General features: G+C 38.1%; 5 protein-coding genes across 10 annotated transcripts; 1 reads left to right on the top strand and 4 right to left on the bottom strand.

Moving 5' to 3' along the window:
* Positions 1-48: 48 nt before the first annotated feature.
* On the top strand, positions 49-4658 carry LOC135169847 (ornithine decarboxylase-like). 2 transcript variants are annotated; one of them, XM_064135227.1, is made up of 8 exons: positions 49-182; positions 716-942; positions 1353-1429; positions 1522-1694; positions 2203-2503; positions 3361-3600; positions 3802-4010; positions 4292-4658. In XM_064135227.1, the coding sequence occupies exons 2-8, from the start codon at positions 759-761 to the stop codon at positions 4380-4382; spliced, it is 1275 nt and encodes a 424-aa protein (XP_063991297.1). In that variant the 5' UTR covers positions 49-182; positions 716-758; the 3' UTR covers positions 4383-4658. The 2 variants fall into 2 exon arrangements, with proteins under 2 accessions (XP_063991297.1, XP_063991296.1); XM_064135226.1 differs by having other exon boundaries at positions 63-182; positions 691-942.
* LOC135169850 (lipase member H-B-like) lies at positions 4419-7176 on the bottom strand. The gene is made up of 6 exons (XM_064135230.1): positions 6112-7176; positions 5787-5938; positions 5432-5674; positions 5066-5269; positions 4725-4884; positions 4419-4633 (listed from the first exon to the last, which is right to left on the bottom strand). Exons 1-6 carry the CDS (start codon positions 6279-6281, stop codon positions 4543-4545), a joined length of 1020 nt encoding a protein of 339 aa, XP_063991300.1. The 5' UTR covers positions 6282-7176; the 3' UTR covers positions 4419-4542.
* Positions 7177-7314: 138 nt separating this feature from the next.
* LOC135169846 (dipeptidase 1-like) lies at positions 7315-11522 on the bottom strand. Of its 3 annotated transcripts, none has more exons than XM_064135225.1 (10): positions 11364-11522; positions 10458-10596; positions 10055-10217; positions 9692-9975; positions 9532-9589; positions 9216-9392; positions 9018-9108; positions 8802-8877; positions 7608-7874; positions 7315-7529 (listed from the first exon to the last, which is right to left on the bottom strand). In XM_064135225.1, the coding sequence occupies exons 2-10, from the start codon at positions 10580-10582 to the stop codon at positions 7499-7501; spliced, it is 1272 nt and encodes a 423-aa protein (XP_063991295.1). In that variant the 5' UTR covers positions 10583-10596; positions 11364-11522; the 3' UTR covers positions 7315-7498. The 3 variants fall into 3 exon arrangements, with proteins under 3 accessions (XP_063991295.1, XP_063991294.1, XP_063991292.1); XM_064135224.1 differs by lacking the exon at positions 11364-11522 and adding an exon at positions 10920-11075 and having other exon boundaries at positions 7315-7548; XM_064135222.1 differs by lacking the exon at positions 11364-11522 and adding an exon at positions 10920-11074.
* A 303-nt stretch (positions 11523-11825) lies between these two features.
* On the bottom strand, positions 11826-19007 carry LOC135169839 (putative inorganic phosphate cotransporter). Of its 2 annotated transcripts, none has more exons than XM_064135208.1 (2): positions 18519-19007; positions 11826-15214 (listed from the first exon to the last, which is right to left on the bottom strand). In XM_064135208.1, the coding sequence occupies exons 1-2, from the start codon at positions 18616-18618 to the stop codon at positions 13761-13763; spliced, it is 1554 nt and encodes a 517-aa protein (XP_063991278.1). In that variant the 5' UTR covers positions 18619-19007; the 3' UTR covers positions 11826-13760. The 2 variants fall into 2 exon arrangements, with proteins under 2 accessions (XP_063991278.1, XP_063991280.1); XM_064135210.1 differs by lacking the exon at positions 18519-19007 and adding an exon at positions 15971-16831.
* Positions 19008-21001: 1994 nt separating this feature from the next.
* On the bottom strand, positions 21002-23598 carry Det (Deterin). Of its 2 annotated transcripts, none has more exons than XM_064135243.1 (3): positions 23446-23598; positions 21867-22188; positions 21002-21383 (listed from the first exon to the last, which is right to left on the bottom strand). In XM_064135243.1, exons 1-3 carry the CDS (start codon positions 23457-23459, stop codon positions 21270-21272), a joined length of 450 nt encoding a protein of 149 aa, XP_063991313.1. In that variant the 5' UTR covers positions 23460-23598; the 3' UTR covers positions 21002-21269. The 2 variants fall into 2 exon arrangements, with proteins under 2 accessions (XP_063991313.1, XP_063991312.1); XM_064135242.1 differs by lacking the exon at positions 23446-23598 and adding an exon at positions 22359-22402.
* Positions 23599-23604: the final 6 nt, after the last annotated feature.

The raw sequence follows: 23604 nt of genomic DNA, 5'->3' as shown, positions 1-23604 counted from the left end.
GCTATCGTCCAACGGTGATGTCACTCCAAAGTTACGACAGGTTCCGTTCCGATTAGCGGAGGATAGGTAAGCACCTATACTCCTAGGAGGTAGCACCTATACTCCTAGGAGCTGTAAAGCCTGTCGGTTGAGTCCGGTCTTATCATAGCTAATCATTCGTCCTCAAACCAGTAACCAGTCCGGTAAGTAGCACTTCCCGCGTCCTTGTAACGGAAAAAAAATTTTCTCTATCGTCCTCATACCGTAATCTACTATTTTTAAGAAAATCTATCTGAGCTCTTCGGTTGTTGATAATGAATTGGGATTAATTCTCGTATTATTTGAACAATTGATGACCTTAATTTCGGAAAAAAATTCGACAGAGGACACATTCAGAACTGATTAGCAACTACTAATTTTATCACTCAACTAGAGTGCATGCCATCAAGATGGCGGTGATAATTTATTGGCAGCTCGATCCATCTTCCTGGAGTTTTGATTGAAGATACTTAATCTGTTTTCATTCCACCTCCCCAAGATCTTATTTTTATTTAACAAAAATGGCAATACCTCACGCAACCACTTGAAATTTTTTGACACGCGAAATAAGCCACCTTCCTCTGTCAACGAAGTATCCGATAATTTTAAGGCGCAGGAGACTTTACATCTGATAATATCTGTACTGATAACTAATAATGGATGCGTTGACAGAGGTGAATAAAAACGATCATTGCAGTGTGGAATAAATCAGTGACTGTGTAACTCTACCTGGTTACGGTATGGCACATTTTGACTTGTCAGGCATCACTCTTTACGACGATGAGAACAGTACTCTCGATATTATGAAAAATATTATTGAAGTGAATGGGGAAGAAGAAGCATTTTATGTCCTTGACATTGAGGATGTGATGAAGAAGCACAAGAGATGGCTTGAGAATATGCCAAGAGTTGTTCCACATTTTGGTAATTAACATCTAAAAATTATCGAGTTAAAAGTTCATAATAATAAATAATAATAATTAATAGTTAATAATTTAGGTAATTTTTTAATGATTTTTTTTACTCTTTTTTGAATTTATTTTTAATTTTGTTTCTTTCGAAATTAACAACGATTGTCTAAATTTCAAACATTATATTACATATTATGCATATGATCTGATTTTTTAAATGAAAAATACTCAGATCCATTAATTGGGGAAGAAAAATTTGCTACATGTTTTTTATTTGGAAAAAAAAGAGGAAGTCCTGGTCCATTCACGTTTTTATTCTATATCTTCTTGGATTCGTCTATTAATTTTAATCACACTTGTTCTATTCTCAAATAATTTTTTTTCTCATGCGATTAATCAAGATTTAATCTGATGATTCTCCAGCTATCAAATGCAACCCAGATCCTACAGTGATCCGCCTAATTGCTGCTCTCAATGGTAGCTACGATTGTGCATCAAAGGTAAACATAATGAAGGAGCTAGATAAATTACAATCGCGTCTTATCAGGTACCTCCGTATTGACACTAATGAGTGCGCGTTTTTTTATTCCAGCAAGAAATTCAATTAGTGATGGAGAATGGGGTATCTGCTGATCGCATCATATTTGCAAATCCCATCAAAGGAATTCCACATATCAGATACGCTAAAAAAGTTGGGGTCGATAGAATGACTGTTGACACGCCGGATGAGGTTTTGAAGCTTAAAAATATCTATCCAGAAGCGAAGTGAGTATGAGGAGGTGGGTGGGAGGGGTGGCTGAAGGAGAGGTATGCAATCGGTTGATTCCATTACCATCGATTAATTTATTCCATTATATCGATGATAAATCGGTAAATTTATTCGCTAAAAAATGATAAAGTCACGATTTTATCGAATTAACGGAATAATCCATTAATTTTGTAATTTCCGATGGGGTAAAATTGATTGCATACAAAAATATTCGTAATCTCGTTGCGAACAGACAACGAATTTGATAATTTTAATTCAACACGATCTCCCGAATATAATTGCAATCAACGAAAATAAAGGAGGAAATTTAGTGAAAGATATTTTTACATAACAATTGGATAATTAAAAATAATATGCATCAATCGATGGAAAATTGCTGGATAATAATTGCACTCGATATTTAAACATTTTTAACTGTTTTAATTTTTCTTCATAATGATTTCCCGCTATCAAAATTATATACAAACTATTCTACCCCTCATTACTATTATTCATCTATCGTAGGCTTGTAGTGCGTATCGCGATGGATGGCTTCGAATGCGGAATCACATTCAGTAGAAAATTCGGTTGTGAACCAACAATAGAGACTGTAAAGCTCATGAGCTTTATCAAGGAAACCGGAATGTGCCTCTACGGATTCAGTTTCCACCTGGGGAGCCCTTGCTGGGATGCCAGTGCCTTCGGCCGAGGGATCGATACCTGCAACGAGCTCATTAAACTCGCTGAATCGATGGGGTTCAAAGACTGCAAGCTCATTGACATCGGGGGTGGCATTTCTGGTATCAGGGATGATGCTGTCGAACAGGTACATCAATTAATGTTTTTCGTTACTGAGGCGCGGAAAGCGCTACCTACCCGACTGGTTTCGATTAAGATTCGTTTTCTTTAGTTTATATTGTTTATGTATTTTTCTAAAGAATAATTTTTTTTCAATTAAGTCTATCTCTGTTTTTCAATGGGGGGGGGGGGAAGTAGCCCCCCTCCCTCCTTTTCGCGCGCCCCTTCGCCCACCCGCCATACGCCTTCGTAACGAAAAAAAGATTATGGCATTCGGACGATGGTAATCTACTATTTCTATGGGCGAAGGGAATTAAAAATTTTCGAAGGAACTTCCCGTTAAAAAGTACGACATTATCAATCGTACGTTGCAATTTGATCATTCAAAAAATTCTCTTACACGTGTCTACCATTTTTTAAACTGAAATCCTAAGATACTCCAGTTAGGAATTCCGAGATATCTTTGTTTTCTCGGAAGACGTCGTGCTCTTCGAAACCGAACATATTTATAAATTAATACGTATATCCCTTAGTTATCTTGTCTCAACATTGTATGATTAAATTTACCAGTGAAGGAATGACATGCAGCTTGTGAATTAATTTTTTATCCTTATCATCATTGTCATCGTTACGAAATTTCTGATTTTCTTTGTCTCCAATCTGATCTGTTGTACACACGTTGATATCCATAAAATCGTTGCGGTAATTATTCCTACAATTAAAAACCTGTCCTTAGATTTCCCGGGAATTTCATCGAAACCAGAAATTATCTCAGAACATTACCAGATTTTTAAAATTATATTTTTTAGTTTGTTATCACTGTCTTTATCCCTTTCATTACCTCTATTTATTCTTTTTAATTATGTCTTCGCTTCTATTGTTCAGGTGGCCGCGTCCGTTAATGCTGCCCTGGAGAATGTCGATCCATCGATCGAAATTATCGGTGAACCAGGGAGGTACTACGTCGAGTCCGCTTTCACCCTGGGGGCTTGTGTTCAAGGAAAGAAATTTTTCGAGGAAGGAGGGACTGTCAAGCGATTTTACTACATCAATGACGGAACGTACGGGGCCTTCATCGAGGAACTATTGCAGACCAGGCAGCAATTACCAATGCCATTATACGAGGTAAACAATATTTATGATTATCAATAAAGATCGATACAACATATATTACAACTGATTATTGTGTACCAATGAGTCTTCTGAAAAATAATGAATTCGCAATATTTTCAATAGCAAAAATTACTACAAAAAATAAATCGTGTAATTCGAAATAAAATATTAAGAGTGATATGTTAATATTTTCATAATTATTGCACTCATCAGTTGCCGAGCGACGAAAAACACCTTTCCGTCATTTGGGGACAGACCTGCGACCCTTACGACTGCGTTATAAAAGGATCAGAAATTCCGGACTATTCGATTGGGGATTGGATGGTATGGCATGCTATGGGTGCCTACAGTGGCTCAAATGCAACAGTATTTAATGGCTATCCCCCTGCCACTGTTTTTCCGATAATTAGGAAAACCGCTCTGTGAGTTGAAAAATTTTCTTGACGATTACTCAAAAAATAATTGTTGAATTTGGAAGTTTGAGTTTGAAAATGGAGATGATTACGTTATTGATTTTATAACAATTTGCTAATGTGTTAATATCCATCCAATGTTGACGGATTGGAAACAGATCCTCTGATAATTAATGGAAGTGAAGTTTATATTCGTTTGAGGGTTTTAAGAAAATTAGACTGAATTAAAAAAATATTTTCTTTTGGAAAATTGTCAGATTAATGACCGAGTCAATTTTTTCTGATTTCAGCCGACAACTGCTCACTGAGCTGCAGAATCTTCAGAAAATTAACCAAAATGGTAACGGTGATCATCGCAATCACAACGAATGCTCCCGGTGACAGAGAAGTCCTATAAATATTCTGTCAGTAGTTGTAGAAATTTGTTTTGATGTCAGGACGATATTTCGCTTTATGCCAACGAAATTGATATAGTAAACACAGTGGATAATTTGTACAGAATTGTAATAGTTCCAGTCTTTGATTCTCTATCCTACGCCGGCTACACTGTGTTCAGGATGGTGGAGTTGATGTATCCAACTCTGTTGCCGAATGGAGCTTTTGAGTTTGTAACGAAGTAGTAGCTTCCCCGCCTGCAATAAAAATTATTTTCATTTATTCATCCGCATTCGATTGCTTTTCCCCTGGGACGTACATGAGAAAAAATGGCAATAGACTACTTACACATCTCTAGGTACAGAATATCCGTAAAAAACTTTTCGATTTATATCACATTTTCCTGATTTGTACTGCGAAAGTGATGGACACTGGGTAGCAACAAAAGCGTATTCGTATTTAATTGTTTCAGAATAATATTCCCACGACCTCCAATGATTACACAAATCTGAATAAAAACATTGAAATTATTTTCGGAAAAATATAAAGTTAATTCAATAATTATTTCATTATAAAAATTAGCGATAGCCTTAGTCGATTCTGTTGAATGTTTATTGAACTTTCTACGATGAGGTAGACGATCCGAATCGTCTACCCGGATTTCCGATTTTTTATAGAATCCTGCTAACCTGATGGTGTGACAGGAACTCCCAAGAAGTTACAACCAGGTTGTGGTCTAGACCCTCCATTGGGATAGAAATCAACAGTACCAGTGTCTTCTCGAGCCCCGTAGAAACCGCCGTCTGTGTGAGTTATATCCACAAATCTTGCACTATTCGCGTTAATGTGTCTCGATCCCGTGTAGTAAAATCCAGGATTCGCCGGATCAAGTCCTGGGGACATTTCATCTCCACTATACAATTACTTGTCGACTAGCTCCTCAGTCTCGTCTCCATAATTTGAGACGAGACGAGATCAAGGCCAGTCTCCCTCTCGGATCTAGTCCTAATCAATTTTAACAACTCATCATCATGAAATTCGTGTCAATAGTTTACCTGTCATCCTGGGAATCGAATATTTACTGTATCTCCCGAAGAACCCCCCTATTTGTGCCCCTAAGGAGTGCCCCACGAAGTGGAATGTTTCGAGGTTTAAGCCAAGACCAACGAGTCCATCAAATGTCTTAGCCAGGACTTCCGCAACACCACTGACTCGACGTCTAACTGTCACATAATTACCCGATGCCAAACGACTCCAGTCAAGGAGCATTATATTGTCTGTTCCACGCTCTAAATATGCTGTAATAAACCGAGGAAATTGAAAAATCATTCAGATTCTGTGTCGAGTCACGACCTGTGATCTGTTTAATTTACAGAACTGATTGATTAATTAATTACTTTAAGATCTCACCTCCGACGACAGTCCGGATACTCCTGTTCGATGGATGCTCCCGAAATCCGTGAACATAAATGACCAGTGGCATTGAGTGATCGATCTGCTGGTAAATTGCTGCGATTGACGTTATCGGAATCACTGCAACTGAAGCTGATTCAATTTTTTTTCTATAAAATTTTATACAAAATCAAAAATTAAAATTAAATTCATGAGAATCTTCATTCTTTGGTCCAGGAATGACAGTCACGTTTTAATTGTGACTGCAATAATTTAAAGAGACAAATGCTGATATTAGCCCGCCCCGGGTAGTCTCCCCCCAAAAATCTAAAAATCAACGAACCCCTTGTAAACAATTATTCTCATCCTCTCCGCCATTCGAACATCTCCGCCCCGGGTGTACTTGAAGATTTCACCAGTTACATTATTGATAAGGCCCAGTCCTTCCCCCAAACTATCACGAATCACCACAGCCAGAATAAAAACCACCCTCCACTTGTCGGACAGCATCATGACAATAACTGTCTTAGAAAAAAAAATTTCGAATGATGAACTCTTCTGATTCCTCAAAAAACCTTCTAACAGAATTTTTCAAATCCCTTCCCAACTTCGTTATCCCTCGATTTTATACCATTACCATCTCCACATCGATCTTGGCATTGGAAGGGATGCGCTCATGTCGATTATCGGTTACGTAATTACGAAATGTAAATTGACAATTTACGATGCCGATATTTTTCTTCATTGACTCTGCAAAAACTTCCGCTGCAGTCGGAAATTAAAACTGTAAAAAGTGAAATTTTCGTCATCATATTCATGAATTCGTTGGAGAAACAGCCGATTTATTGTGCATGCAACTTACGTGATGTCAAGCAATTCATGATACAAAACTTAATTCAGGTTCTGAGTAATAATTTTGAATATTGCGCAAACGTTATCTAATTTAAAAGAAGGTCCGTCCAGGTAAAATAGACACGAAATGTGCGGTATTATTTCAGTCCAGACAGACAGACAAAAATTACCCAGCTAAGGATTGACAGCTTCAACAGAAATAATCTGGAGAGCGAAATTGTTTAACAAATTCTCCACAAAAAGCATTTTTCTACAATAACTTTATATAAAAATATAATCCACATGAAATCTCGGGGATCGTCTGTGAATTGTGCATATTCACTGTTTCTCAACGCATCATTATCTCTAATTATCTTACATAATATTCTACAGGAGAAAAACTACCAAATAATTAATGTCAACAAGAGGTTTCAAAATTTAGGGACTTATTCCCTTGCGCAAAGCCATTAAAGTACGATGAAAGGTGGGACGGACAGTCAGTCAACTCTCTCATGTCAATTCAATGGAAATATTATGTTAATTTATTCAAATTCAATTTTGATTTGTTTTAGATGAAAACTTTTGAAACTTTATATCAAACTAAATGGTGTCCCTGATGCCGTCCGGGCCATTTCCCTTCATTTTTATCTAAATTGATCACCATTTAACCATCGGATATTTTTCTTCAGTGAAATGTCTCTCTACTACACCGTAATTCCCTGTTTTCAATGAAAAAAGAATGAAAATTTATTGAAATACAGTAAAGACATTGTTGTTAACATAAAAACCTTCTTCACTGGACAAAGTTCGTTCAATAAATTTAACGATCACTTAATGCACCCGACGATTCAGCGGATGATCCTCTGGAGGTCACATCTTCCGTGATAATACTCTCGTATTTAAACTTTGGACAGGTCCACCTGCTCCCACCTACAATAAACATTGCGCTCTGAATTATTATTCAATGGAGTTTCGCAATAATCGTGCGATAATTATGTGGATATTTACTCAGTCGCTGTTTGGCATGCACCAGGTTTCAATTCCTCTCGTCTCTGGGCGACGTACAATTCGTATCCAGTGATGATCCGATCACTTGGAGGAACAGTTGCCAATGCGTCCCGAGCCTGTTCAACTGCACCAAAGACACGAATTAAATTTCTACCCGCCAGTTTCTCGAGGTCAGTGCGACTCCACTCGGGCTCGTTCTCTCGACGATCGTACAGACGATTGAAGAGATTCGGGTACTTAGAAACGTCCTCCAGACCCTTGGGAGTACTGCAATCGTCGTCGTCGTTTAATTAGCTCATCAGTTAGATTTATTAGGATTGATATTGGAACATGACTATTATTTACTTATAAAATTATACGATCAGGCTCCATTGAACAAAAATAAATACCAATAGTAACAATAGCAACCTTGAGGTAGAATTAATAAATAAATTGTAAGGAACAGAATGAAACGTCTGAACCAATTGAATTCTATAATCGACCAGAGAGAATAGAAAATCGTATTCGAGAAAGCGCAAGTAGAGATTATGGGAGAGATTGTTGGCGCTTATGGAGCGACTTCCACTACGAAATTTCGAAATCGTAGCACATGAACTACTATGGTGTATGTAGCTGTGCTTTCATAATTAGGAAATCGCAAAGTTTTGTTTGCAAATAAAATACGATAAATATTTCCCTTCTCGTGTTTATCATAATGACTAAGTCCTTGGCTCATTTCCCTGGTGATTCTTCAATGTCAGAGGACGGTATTGCCGACAAAAAAATTAAAGTTATAGTGCTAGTTGAATAAACTATGAGGAAAAATTTTAATTAAATAATTACGGTAGTTTATATAGGAAAAATTGATCTGCTGTGAAATCGTAATTAGTATTCTGTTCATACTGAGAAATAGGCAACTCCTAATTAGGCAATTATGCTAAAAAAATGTGCGATTCTACGGGGATTTTTTTACGAAACACATCGCATTCCATTTCCTCCTGAAATTACTCATTTTGAGGATAATTTCATAATTAACAAAATGGTACAACGAGACTGATTACATACTGGCCAGGCTAATAATACCAAATTTCTGATAGCAATCTGGTAACTGGTAGCCTAAAAATAGTGTGCAAACAACTCACTGAATCCTTCTGATTATCAAATGAGCCCGGAATAAATTATCTTGTCACCTTAATTATCATTATTGTCACTTACTCACTAATACCGTCGTAATCACCGCCAATTCCAACGTGATCCGGTCCAATTAAATTTCTTATGTAATTTATGTGTTCTGGGAAAGAGAAAAGTCAATAATAAAATTTTTAATATCAAAATTACCTTGCGCCTCATTTTTCACTAGTGTCATTATCGTCGGGATAGTTTTGTGAGGCTGATAAGATACGCAAATGTTGAAGACCAATAAAAACTCACCAACTACATCCTCAATGGTCGTTTCCTTTGTCTCATTACAGTTGACAAAATTATTGTAGAAATTAACCATCACAATGCCATTATTTTCTTTCTAAAAATACAAGAAAAATCTAATGATGACAACCGACAAGACAGAACGATATGTATACGAAACAATATTTCTGAATTATTCAGTAATTAGGTGTGTGAAGTACGTACAACCATGTGAAGGACATCGTCAGGTACATTCCTGTAATGATCGCAGACACTGAAAGATGATGAATGTGAAAAAATAACTGGTGCTTTTGTTGTAGCGAGTACCTCTCGCATGACATTGTGTGACACGTGTGACAGGTCAACCATCATACCCAAGCGATTCATTTCGTGTACGATTGTCTGAAAGAAAAATATTCGAATTTGATAATTCAGGAATTGTAATATTTTTTAAATAAAAATAACAAAGACTTAAAACGTTTCAACGCTTTATTCATTTTTTGGAACATTAGTTAATTAAATTGATCACTGTGTCAATTACCTTTCCAAAATCTGTCAGATTATAGACAGACCCTTCATTGACAGTAGAGGCATCGGCCCTAGAATGAGAGAAAATTGACTTGTAATTGTTTTTTTATCGAAATGAAAATTCTTTTATCAAAAACTACCATTTAATTTTTAAAATATCAGTCATCACTCACCACGGCGTATTACACGTGTGCGTTAACGTAACATAACGCACCCCCAGCTCATAATAAAGTCGAAGAACACCGAGACTAGAATCGAACAAGTGTCCCCCCTCAATCCCTATCATCGACGCTATTTTCCCGGTCTTCCAGACCTTCTCGATATCCCCAGCTTCCGTAACGAACTGGAGATTCTTCGGGTATTTCTTAACGAGTCTCTTTATAACGTCGATTTGACGGAGCGTGAGTTGAATGGCATCCTTGTACTGGGAATCACAGCTGACATAGGCTGCCCAGAACTGCAAAACAATTATTCTTTTATTTAAACATTTCACTTTTCTAAAGAATCTAACTCTGGAAAAATCACACGCAACTCACTTGTCCTCCAATTTTCCCCTTAGTCAATCGTGGCAAATCTGTTTGACAAGTGACGCAGACTCCAGTTCCCATTATTGAGTCGTTACGTAGGTCTTGATCGAAGTGAAATGCACTGAGATTGTTCGCGTGTTTCAAGTAGAGATTCCAAGCCAGATCATTGTGCCTAAAAAATAATGGTACCAGGATATACTCAACGATGACAGAACTTTAACTTAAAATGGCGAGAAAAAAAATTAAAATTGCGTTTCGAATAGTAATTAACGACCAACTCTTTAAGTGATTAATATCAAGTTCAATAAATTAATAAATAATGCAATTTAAGTAGTAAATTCACGCAATCGAGAATATTCAAACAGTGTTGTCTGCCCCTGGCGGTGCAGATCTACTTAAAATGTCCTCTTACCCATCGATTAAAGGCACATCCTTCAGGACATCACTCCCAAGGAAGGGTTGAACACTCAGCCCCCAGGAGAATCCAATGACCAGAGCCAACGCTAGGGAAGCAGCCCCGAACCCCACGAACACCATTTTCCCTAAAATCCCTGAAACAAAAATCGAAAACACTCCAGTGAATGATCGTTCGCCCTCCAGGTGAAGCAGATTTATACTGCGTTATGAAGACAAAATTATTAGATAACAAAACCAGTTAAGCAGATAGAATACAATGAATAACATTGAGTCACTGTCACACAGCAGTTTCATTGAGCCATATTGATTCGAAAAGTGTAAATAATTCACTCTTGGAAATCGGTCTGTCACTCTGGACAATGTCCAGCACGTTATCATCACGTTCCAATGGTACAAAGTATCGCCTTCACTGACAGCCGAGAAATTTCAATCTCCAGATAAATTTCGACTCGATTACCCATTTTTTGGAGGTATTCCAGTCCTGGAAGGTGGCGAAGCCCACCTCGAGCTCAATATTATGGAAGATATCCGGAGGATTGCACGACGATCCTTATTTTGTGATATATCACTGGTATGAGAATTATCGTGCACAATACGTTGGACAAAACGAATATCATAGATTACGAAGATTTATATAGTAGTTATGTCTGGTCCTGCAAGTCATGCCTAAACGTTCGTCACCACAAGACTTCGCTAAATGAATTTACGTGTGGATGAGAGACACATGTAAATTGACGTTTGCTTTTTATTCGCAGAGTGGAGAGACCAAAATCACTCAAATTCAAAAGGAAAAAATTGACGAGAATATATTCTCCCATTTGGAGAAGATAAATTTCCATAGAAAATATTTGATTTTTTATAGAAATAATTTATTTTCTAGAAATAAGTCAAGAATATTCACCTTTTTTGATAAATTACTCTCCAAATTATCCGAATAGCTCTGACAAGGTGGGAGGAAACGTACTCTTCCAGCTGGATGTCTGTCCCACAATCTGACCGCTGTGATGGTCAATCAAACAAATACAGGGGAAGTCCATCATACTTATCTCACAACCAATGCTCCTGTACAATAGATTGGACAAATACAACGCAATTGGTTGGCTTATCACTATTTTTATAAGTATTTACATGACATGGTGAAAATCTCGAATGATTGGAGATAATAGATTTCGTCTGGTGGCAGTAATTCACATATATTTTTGATAATAAAAACATCTGGTGGTCAGAGCAACTCTTTCATTGTAATTGACTCCTATTTGTCAATCTATTATTATTATTAATATTGTTGTTGTTGTTGTTGTTGACCAGAAAACTTAAACTTTCCATGAGCCCGTTCTCACCTGACGGAAAAAAATTACGGAAATTCGACTAAAAACAAAATCTTCCTTTATTTAATATTTAAAAATACATGATTGGTACGATACAACAAACAATATTAAACAGGTATTTTACAAAAGGGTTCACTTATTTTTATATAAGAGTGAAAAACCGATAACTTCGACTGAAGCCAACACTCTCCAAACCGAGTGAATGAATCGATAATGTACAGTGAATTAATCAAAACCTTATCGTTAATCATCAGAGCAGATAATGATCAGTCATCTCACTCGCACTCCACCCTTTGTCCTCCCTCTTACGTCGTCACTTCACTCGTGAAGCGGATTGTTCCTCGATGGTGAAAAATGGAGATAAGAATTCATCAATCAATGTATGTCAAGTGATCACTGAATTCCGAGATCCAATCTGTTCTGTCCACAAAAGATGAAAGTTGACGTGAAGTTGAATCGTATGGGTCAATGCCTCTCGCAAGTTCTTGAGACGAACAAATTCATTTTACGCGGTTATCGTGAGCTCAATTAATTAATTCGTCCTTCGTAGATTTTTATTCGTCACGTGATTTTATGATGCTCATTTAATTTCTTCTATTTTTCTATTTTTGCGGATGGCATCAATTTAATTTTCTGTCGTTTCTTGCAGTTCATTGTCGTTTTTAAATTGCAGACAACCGAGGAAATTTCTTAATTTTTTAAAAATTGAGAGACTGTCGCGCGATAACAACCTTAAAGCGAACAAACAAACGATAATTGTTCCAATATTATTCGAAGCGCGGAAAATTGCTCATAGAATTACCTTGGGGCGCTCGGAACTTCGCTTCCCAGCAAATTAATTTACAACAAAAACGTGAACCGATACCTCAAGGATTGTCGTATAATTGAAAAACAGACTAACGACAGTAACGAGCTCCAGTTATTGAACAATCACTGTGATCAAAAAAAAATGAAAACAAAAACAATTGATAGCACGAAGCAATGAATTGAGACCAGTGGCTCAAGGTCGGAAATTCGATTTTTCGCATTACCCTCTCGAACAATCGATTAATCCCCGGAGATAAAATTCCGTCGATAGGTGCCGGTGGCATTATTGGTCCCGACCAAATCTTCCGACGATAAGATAAACCACGCATCTGCCAGAAGTCCCCAGAAGTCGTTTCACAACTTCTTCGCAAGGTCAATCTCCACGGACTCACCGAGTCCACCCAATTTACTCATGATAGTGCACGATATTTTTTGCAACTCAACCGAGACATTACGCAATTCCGCGTAAAGCAGCAGATGCTGTTATTCGTCTTATCATCATGTTTTACGGATCTAAATCGCAATGCGCATGCTAATCCATTGATCCATCCACTCGACGCGCCAAAAAATTCCAATATTATTATTTACTTGTTGAATCGCGAGGATGAGCTACTGCAATAAACGAATAAAATCTCGATCATTATCAGTCCGACCGGAATTAAAATAATCAGAATAAATGCCCGACTAATTATAAATATCTAAAGCCCTTGAGACGTTTGAAAATGCAGTAACCAAACACTAAAACTAATAAAAAAATGTCGAGATAATAAATATTAGCTTAGAAGAATGACTGTAGGACAATAAAATGACTGTGAAATTATGTACAGATTTTTGGTTCCTAGCTCGAGTACCGCAGCACCCGGAGCAGTCAATAGACGAGCGCTGCTAAGATTTTTTTGAAAATTCATTTGGTGTGTGTCCCAAAATTTGCAGAAAAGCGAAAGTCCAACTCCTCCAGAGTTTCCGTCCGCTGTCCTGAATTCCCAAAAAGTCCCTGACATCTTCATCAAAGCATCCATCTGCGTTTCCTTTAGCTGCCCTCCCCCCTCCCTCAGAATATCCCCCGAAGTCTGAGTTCCCCAGCTTCATCTCCAGGACATCCCCCAGCAGCCCAAGTCGCCGTAGCCGATCCCTCCATGCAAAACCATAATCAAGAAACCTCATCAGCACTGATTATACTGCTCCTTCTCTTTCTCCCTCCGGTTGTCCTCCCGTTCCTTCTTCAGATTCATCAAAAACTCCGGATCATTCCAGTACTGAACCTCTCCACTAGCGTAAACCACAAAGATGACATTGGTGACGATGAAGACCCCCAGAACAATCCAAAAGACGAGTCTCCACTGTTCATTGGTGCTGTCCGGCGCTAGTTCCCCGACGATGATCGGTGTGATGATTCCAGTGAGTGCTCCAATTCCATTCACAACAGCCATGAGACTCCCAGAATAATTGGGACACAGATCGAGAGCATTGACCTTCATACCAGGGTAGAAAGTCCCCATGAGGGTCATTCCAATGGTGAACATGGCAACAACTGTGTACTCATTGCAGCCGACATAACTCGCCCCAACGATGAACAGTCCAGGTCCCACCGAGGCAATAGTCGTCCCCAACTTCCTGATATTAGTCCTGGAGACATGTCCAGCTGTTATCAACCAATCAGCCAGCCACGAGCTGAAGATACTGCAGAACCACATGCAGAGATATGGCAAGGACGACAGATATCCGTTACTCTTGATGGGAAAAGCAAGGACACTGCTCATGTACTTCGGTAAATCAGTGACCATCGTGAAGAATCCCCAGTCATGACCAATCTGCGCCATGATAAGCGCGAACACCGGTAACGAGGTGAACATGTGCCGCCAGGGAACCGGTGGTGGTTTCAAATGAGTGTGTTCACTCATTCGTTCGTGAAGGAATTTCTTCTCGGCTTCGGATATGAAGGGATGCTCGCTGGGATTGTTGTAGCATATCAACGTCCAGATGATGAACCAGAGGACGCCAATGGACCCGAACACGTAGAAAACCGCTGGCCAGCCCATCGCGGAGTAATGGAGAATGAGACCGGAGAGAGTTGACGTGAAGACAGTTCCTAACTGGGCGCCAGCGAACACCATTGACCCGATCTTCGATCGCTCTTCAGGGGGCGTCCACTGGGAGAGCATTGCATTCAACGCTGGGAAGGTAGTGCCCTCCCCCATGCCCATCAGGATCCTAAGGACAATGAGGGCGGTCGATCCACCCTGCTCGACCGCCAGAGGTGTGAACAGAGTGAACAGAGCAGTTGAGAGGATCCCCAGACCCAGTGAGTACTTCCCACCGAATCTCTCCGCCAACATTCCACCGGGGAGATGGGTCAGGACGTAGCCCCAGTAGAAAGACGAGAGGATTATTCCTTGGGTCGATTCATCCCAGTGGTACAATTGATTCGTCGAGTTCACCTTGGTTGATTCCTCTTTGGGACGGTCTATTTGACAAGTGTTGTCGATTTTGTGGGATGAATTTATTGGAACTGTCATTTCTGTTATCGTTATGGACAAACACACGCGCATTGTGTAAGCGTTGAACAATGCGAGGAATCCCATTAGTGCGAATACCCATCGCTGCTGTACTCGAATGCCTGGAAACAGAGAAACGGGGATTTTATTAGCAATTGTTGGTGTTTTGTAATTATTAAAGTGCGATTCAACAGATGTCTACATGACGCAGTAGCTTTTTGATCCGACTCCTTCACAGTTAATTTTTTTTATGGAAAAAATGGTATAGTTCGTGGGAAATCGAGAGAGAAATCCTTCTGAAGGAGTTAAGAATATATGTAAATATTCTAAGAATAATTTCTCTAGTAATTATGCAGGATGATGCATTTTTGTAATTAATAAAGACAAATTAATAGCGCAGGGCCCCAAAAATCGGAAAAACTAGGGAAACACTCCCTTTAAGTAGTTCTAGACTTAATTGGGGCATCCATTTCACTCGACTCAAGATTGACAGCTTTAAATTAATATTACGAATTGTTTAACAGGCACATAAATGTTCAGAGGGAAAACTTGAATGCTTTGTTTCTAATAATTGGAATTAAAAAATAAAATCCATTGATTCGACTTAATTCAAACAATCGACTTGCATTTCACGACTCGTGAAATGATTTCTCGAAATCTACTTGAATCAAATCGCTCTCCCACCCTCTAATTAATTAGCATTCAACCCCTTGAACCCCCAAGAGACAATTCAATTCGTTTTGTTGAATTTGTACCAAATTTCATTGAAAATAAAATATAAATAATTCAATCGGGAACATAATTCACTTCTGCTCGACATGATTCATGATCTTTTGCAAATTATGAGGAAATTTTGTTCAACGACTTGATTTACTTACAACAACCACGCCACACTGACAACATGTTAATAAATTTTTTATCCTTATTTGTTAAACGCTAATTTCGTCCGGAACAAGTGAACAAACGCGAACACTAACTTCGATGGTTCAGTTATCATTCACAAGAGACAACTTGGGGCAATAGTGATGGTCCTCGTGAGGGTACACCAGGGATTTGGGGGTGTTGAAGTAGTATTAATGGTTGGGTAATTAACAATCGTCGAGTGACCGCCACTGATGAGACACGAAACGGCACTGAGGATTCACCAGAAATTATAAGTCCTTTTATATGAGAAGTGAGCGATTTGTATCGGACGCTGGCCCCCCTTTGATATCCTACTCTTACCTCCAAACATGGAGATAAGGAACTGACGCTCTTTTAGCTTCGATTACCTGTGCTACGTATCATTAAAAAGATAACTGGGGAAAATCCTGCCAACCGGTATCACCTTACCCCTACCCAACAACTACCGGTGACGGTGGACTTACAGAGACAATAAACCAGAGAATCTGTCGACATTCATAATTTATCGGCACTGGCTTTGTTGTATTACTACCTGATTAATTATTTAGTACGTCGAACGGTGACGGCTAAATTACGGTTTATTTTGACAAAATGAGTCCTTGTTGTTACGTGCAATCACAACTTTTTGAGTGTTTAAGATTGTTGTGAATTTCGTTGGTCGATATGATACAGGAAAAAAATACAGGAACAAAAAATACAGTTAAATGAGTTAATTTCCGGTTATTACACTGGAGAAGATTCGGTGCTTTAACCGATTTTACTGTTCACTCATTTTGTTGTACTATTCAAAGTATTTTTTATAGACTTAAATGTGACAAAAAATAATTTGTATTAATTTTTCCGCTTAATGAAGCTCAATTCGGAAGTTTTTCCCCGATTTCCGTTAAAAATATTTGTAATTCGCACGCAGTTTCCTCAATAAAAAAATTAATGAGCGAACTATATCTGAGTTATTCTATGAAACATCCTTTAAGGTTTCCTTGCAGGAAATATTGCCGGCGGATATCAATTTTCACAGTATCCCATTCTTCTCTTTGTTCACATCTCATTACCTCACATTAACAAAATAATCTCGACAATTTATACCGAGGGATTCCTCGGACAGTTTCCTCAACTCTAATTTCAACTAAGTAGAGTACAGTGTCCTGGTTACGTGATACGTTTCACGGTCATAATTTCACCAGTCGGGGGGAAACTATGAGACTTGTAATTATCCCGTAGCCTGTCAATTATTTTCAATGAATTTAACAGATATTCTCTTACATTTTAGTGGAACACATCACGTAACCCGGAGCGTCACCTCTGATCAGCCGAAATTAGAATCCCCTTCAACAAAATATTTTTTCTATATTTTTTTATTCTCAAAAATTAATCGTTATCCTATTTTTCGCAGAGGTAAGAGACTATTTTACTATGTCCATTAATATATTTTGGTTCTATTTACATTAATAGTTCATTTTTTCATGTACATTAATTTTATGTTTATGGCAATTTTAAAAGTATAGAATTTTTTTATTGCCGCGGGAACGTACGTATCAGTAGTGAACTGCTAAAGCGAGATAACTCGAGTTATCTCTCAGTCGAGATCTTGAGAAATATTTCCAAATCTAATGAAGATTTGCGAAATTTTTGTAGTCAAATTCGGGCCTCTGATTATGCAAAAGAAACATTAATTAACAAAATTATATTTTTTCCCAGTGTGAAATATAAGTCAAACCGTTTTACCTCAATGTTGATCAATATTCAGTTGTCTAAACAGCCACTGTTATGCGCCTTTTAACAAAATAATCACTTGTCAGTACGTGCGATTACCATATTTTGAATATCGTAAATATTGCAAGAGGAAAAATAAAGAATCTGAGGAATTCCATTACTTAATATCAACACGAGGAATTCAGCAAAGCAATCAGTCATTCACGCATGTCACCCGTATTTTTTCATATCATTATGAGACTGTCAACATAGCAGAGGCGGCCAATGTTCGGCCGACGCTGCATTCAGCTAGCTAGTACTGGCAGCCCGTCATCAATAAAAAATCTGATTTTTTTCATTCAATTTTCACGACTGATAAGTGATTATTCCGTTCATTGACAAGAGTCGCAGAACAATTACAACTCAGCCAACAGAATCGAAAGATCTGCTCAATTAATTATCGATCCCGATCGACAATTGAAATACGTCAAACAAAAATCGGTAAATTTCCAGGATTATGATAAACAAAATAACCCGGCGATTCTCCTCATAACGTCAATGTTCCAAATATTATGAAGCTAATCAGTGGAATCACGAAATTTCATTAACAAATATCTCGAAGCGAGATCTCATTCGATCAATTTCCGCTTGGTTTATCAGCGAGTTGATTAATTACATCTTTATCTAATCACGATAACAAACTGTCTCGAAGGCATTCTATTAATTCTGATACCAATATTTAATTGATATCGCCTGACTCAAAATCCTCATCAGCCATCTGTCGAATTAAATCCTTTAATTAGTTCAAATGACAGTAAAAACCACAATTACCTCGATTGCGGGGAACCGGTGTCACTCTTACTTCCACTGAATATGAGGCCTTCTTTGGCAGTAAGGGAATCGTCTCGGGTGTGACGCCCTTGTTCCTCATGTTCGTGTTGTCCACTATCAACTGTCATGTATCCATTCTAACAGCCGCTGATGATAACCCACTCATTCAACTTCAAAATCAGCTGGGGGAAACTTTTTAATGGAATTAATATCACACACCACTGTCTCGATGTTGAAATGTATTTGAACTGAATCCTTGCAACCGCTTCGGTGCGTCCCGGCGATTTTGTTATCTGGTTCAAAGCCACTCGGGCAAGACAACGCATTGATAACACTCATGAAAGTACTTTTATTCTGGAAACATTTCTATTGTTTCATCAATTTTCAATAAAATGAGAAATTGTCTCATTTCAATAAATGGTCGGGAAAACCCATTGACTTATGGATTTTATCAGTAGAACCTGATCTTAGAGGAACTATCCCCCCGCTTGCTTCGCACGCCAGACGTTTGGGGGGAGGGGGGGGGGCTTGCTTTGAGATACTCAAACATCTTTCAGTGGACAATTTTCCTTTAATTTTTAAATAGAGCTCTTTTTTCCCGCTTTATGGAAAATGAGATCGATTGTATGTGTGCGTCAAACATCCTGATAAGATAAAAAGGAATAAAAATCGATCAGCGAATGAAAAAAAAATGTCAGACCAAAGTGAATTCCCAGTCCCCTCGTTTATGACTTTTTTAAATTATTATTCACGCAAATTGAGGTCATTAGCGCCGTGTCTTCTTTCTCATACTCAAATGAGGACCTCTTTAATCAATATAAAATTATGGAATGATGATTTGTTGGGAAAGAAATCCAATAAATCCCCTTTGTTGCAGAAAAATATCTCAGACTAAAGTGCCTTCTCAGTGGAGATATCCAACCCCTTCTCGCATGTCACTGATTCTCTTAATTAATACGTGATGACTGGATCGTGTTATCTGTTATCTCTTTACCAACGTTGTAATATACATTAATGTTAAGAAGCTTTTTTCGTTCTTAAAGGGATGATCGTGCGATTTTATCGGGAGCTATTGTCTCCCAGCTGTGTCGTCCTAATGAATCATTCGGTGGATACGTCCAATCAAGGAAAATACCTTCACAATGACTTCTTTGTTTTTTCCCCTGAACTCTTCCTCGACTTAAACAGTCCTGAGAAGAACCAAAGCCCTAAATCAAAGACGAGCTCACCTTCGGAGAATTTCGAATGGAAATTGCTGCTTAAATTCCTAGAGGAAAAATAATCAATTAAAAATATCGATCTTTATCTTCCAATCAAAAGCTGACATCCTTGAAACAAAAATCATTATCTTAATCTTTCCGAGGAGCATGAGTTTCGACTTCTTTCCAAAACTTTTACAAGCCATTGCGAGCCAAATTGGAACACATCCCTCGTTGTGCACTGAGTAATCTCGGGTGATCTTCCCCTCCCCGTTGTTGATCCCTATCCCCGCACCATCCACACGTGTCACAATTTTTTTAATTGATAAGCCACGATTGTATCATTCTATCTCAAACATCAACCATCTTTAATCCTCATGTTTCACTCCTTGGCATTACTGCGAAGCAATTTTTCCCCATGAGGATACGACTGATGATAGAACAAATAAAAACTTCATCCGAGCTTTCAAGTGAACTCAAATAAAACAGCCAACAGATAAGCAATTTTTCCTTCTTCATTCGTCTATTTATAATTTCAATACTTCGCACAATCCCTGAGAGACAAAAACGTTTAGGAAAGAGGGTAAACAAATTCCTTCTGTTGGACAAACTCATCCCCAACCCATCCCACTCTCTCCTTCCCTCACCCCTGAGCTTCCCTATTTTTTCTTGACAACCGAAGATTACTGTGTTTTCCCCTAGGAAAATCGTAGAAAATTCCTCTCTGTGCATTGTAAATATTGGAACATCACTCTACTTTATATTTAGCAAGATGTTATAAGTGGATCTTGCGATAACTGTCACGAAATCTGAAGACATCAATTGTAAACACCGATCAATTACTAGTTCAGTGGCTCTTTCCGCTCATGTCGGCTTCAGCCGTATAAATTCCACCCTCCGCCCCCAAAAATTATCCAAACTACTCGATAAATACTCAATTTAGGGGAGGACGTCAACAACCTCCTCTGGTTGCACCCAGCAATTCCACCTGATCATCCCCCCTCAACATTCATTCCCACCCCCGCCCCTCATTTTTTTTCAGCTTGATAAGACCTGATTGGATTGCGTTATCTACTGTCAACCGTCTCTACACCGTCAAGTACCTCTCTTCAGCATTAATACCATATTGAGAATGACTCTCTCGTCCCTCTCGTCTTTCCCTCGAAATGAATACAAAGTCCAAGGCAATGGACAAGTGGAAAATCTCGAATATCTGGGTTTACATACTGGTGCAATTAACTGACGTAAAATCATGGTGAATAAATACTGCTGAACACCCTCAAGTGATGACAATGATTATTTATTCGATTGCTATCAGCCCCAATGGAATTTTTTTGGCTGACGACAATTAAAATTCCTGCATCTTCATGGACAACGGAAAAACGTAAATGCGTAAATTATATTTTCGTGATTTGCTCGGGTTGAACCATCGAGATCGCAGGATCTTTCGTTACTGATACATCGGTTAACAGCAGATATGATTAATTGCGATTAAAAGTATATTAAAATTTTACAAAGATCGAAATACCTTATACTTAATTAAGTGCTTTTGTTACTTGATGCTCCTCTTATTCTTTCTCGATTTTTGTAGGAGTTTTGGAATTTCTGCTGTCAGGATCTTCATTTCGGTATTCAGGTTCTCTTTCAGAGTCTTTACTTTCTGCTCCTGGTGGATAAAATTACAAATTTATCAATTAGATCCGATTAAAGTGTCAGGTGAACGCGGCATGCGAAAAATTTAAGATAATGAAAGGAGAGTCGCAGTCTGAACCCACGAGTTGATTTTTTTAATTTCAAGTTCTTTCTCAATCTCTTCTGTTTCCTTCTGATGGAGCGACGAAGATAATAATTAGATCATCAGATTAGTGTATCGAAGAGAGGAGGCATTTGACAAATTTATGATAATGGAGGGAGGAGTCGCAGTCTGAACACACGAGTCGATTTTTAAGGATGACCACCCGAGATAATCATCAGGATTGAGATATGAACGTTATGAATTTTGCAATTACCTTCAGTGTCTTATCTTGGATCTGAACCACAGTAATAAATCAATCGCATGCGGAGCCGCCGACTATTGGAATTCCACAAGTTTTTCCGGAGTGAAAACGTCGACTTGTCATAATGTTAATTGAGTAATTAAAAAACTTACGCATTGACTTCTGTAATATTCCTGCAATAATGCAAATGTTTCCTCGAGTGTCCAGTCTTGTTCTACAGGTTTGTTCAGTTTGATGTAGGGACAGCTGAGCTGATGGGACTTGTGCTCCTCCCAGGGATCATCAGTGGCCTCCCAACCGTCCAATTGCTTTCCACAGAAGAAGCACTCGGCGAGGTCTGGCTCCTCTATACCATTGACAGCGAAAAATCCAGCGGATGCCATTGCTTTTGGATTGCAGGGATCTTTCTGGGTGAAAGGCCAGTTGGTGAAGGTTTCTAGTCTACCGTTGCACCCGAATTTTGGGTCGAGGCTCCTGAAATTCATAGGAATCCGACTTATGAGGCTCGAAAACTCGAAAAATAATTCGGGCGTAAATTGAAAAGAAAGGAAAATATTTTTTTTTGTGGAGGGATAAATATTTATATTTTCAATTGCAACAAATCGAAACATTCCTCAGACAAGAATAAATCATCTTAAAAATACCTGGTTCGATAATCATGACGATAATTCATCCTTGATTGTGGCAAGCACTGTCTGATTGTATCAAATTCAAATAAGTTATTTTAAGAATTGTTTATTCTTGTCTGGAAAATCTCCCAATGCTTGTCCTCATTTGTGAACAATAAGGTAACAGTTCTTGCATGTCTAGTCCCTAGTTCTTAGGGAGCATTCACTCGAGGTCCGAAAAATCTTGCGATAAATTTTACGTGTTTATTGTTATTTTTTCACTGAACATCTTGGAATGATGTTTTTTAATCAGATCTACTGACTTCTAGGGTTCTTTAGAGGTGTCAATCGTCCCTTTTATTATTATTTATTGCTGCTCATTTCAAACTGAAATGCAATCGTGAAGATGAGTCAGTTCAAAGAAAAAAAATCATCATTCTTGAAGAGTTTATTTCAAGAATAGCCTGTGGAAAAATCGCAGACAACGTGATAGTTCGATACGGAGTGAGATAAGTTACGTATTTTAACTTCACTAAATCCATGTTTGTTTATCCAACGAGGTGGACACATTTACAATGACATGTTGATTTTTATACGCCATTTCCTCTTCAGTTATGTCTCATTATAATAAAGTAGCAGAGCAACGAACCGTGACGATGATTTATTATAATCAAGGGGGTTTCAATAATTTACACAATTGAATCATTAAATTCTACACAAAATTTAAGTTGCTCGATGCTGTTAAATATTAAACAATCTGAATTGCCCACCGTGCAGTTCAAGTTTGTATATATTCAATTTATTATGTGTCATAATAAATAAAACATACACCGTAAAATATGACAGCTAATGAAGGCTCACCATAACCAGGTCACAAAGTCGTGATTTTACGGTATCATTTATGACGTTGTGAAGCCTAAAAAAATAATAAATTTGTAAACTGCAAATAAAATCGATACCGATAAAATCTGACAAAAGGAACGATTCCCTTTAGTCGTTCACTATCACAAATACATCTTTAAAGGTTAATCCTGGCGGGTCTGATGTTCGTCACACGCACACTCAATCAATCACCGGTCGATAAAAAAACGAAAATACCATTGATAAATCCATAAACACTTACGCAAACAGATCCATGCCGTTATTTATGTCGTATTATCTTCTTCCGCAATAATATTATCAACGATTGTTTATATTTATCCTCCTGCTGAGCTGTACTGAGCCTGTGGATTACGTTCAACGGCCGTTTGGAGCAAAAATTTTCGAATATCCAGTGCTACCA

Source organism: Diachasmimorpha longicaudata, chromosome 15, assembly GCF_034640455.1.
Source record: "Diachasmimorpha longicaudata isolate KC_UGA_2023 chromosome 15, iyDiaLong2, whole genome shotgun sequence".
Lineage (NCBI taxonomy): Eukaryota > Metazoa > Arthropoda > Insecta > Hymenoptera > Braconidae > Diachasmimorpha > Diachasmimorpha longicaudata.
The sequence above is the reverse complement of the archived record's forward strand: the minus strand, read 5'-3'. Positions and strand labels throughout refer to the sequence as shown.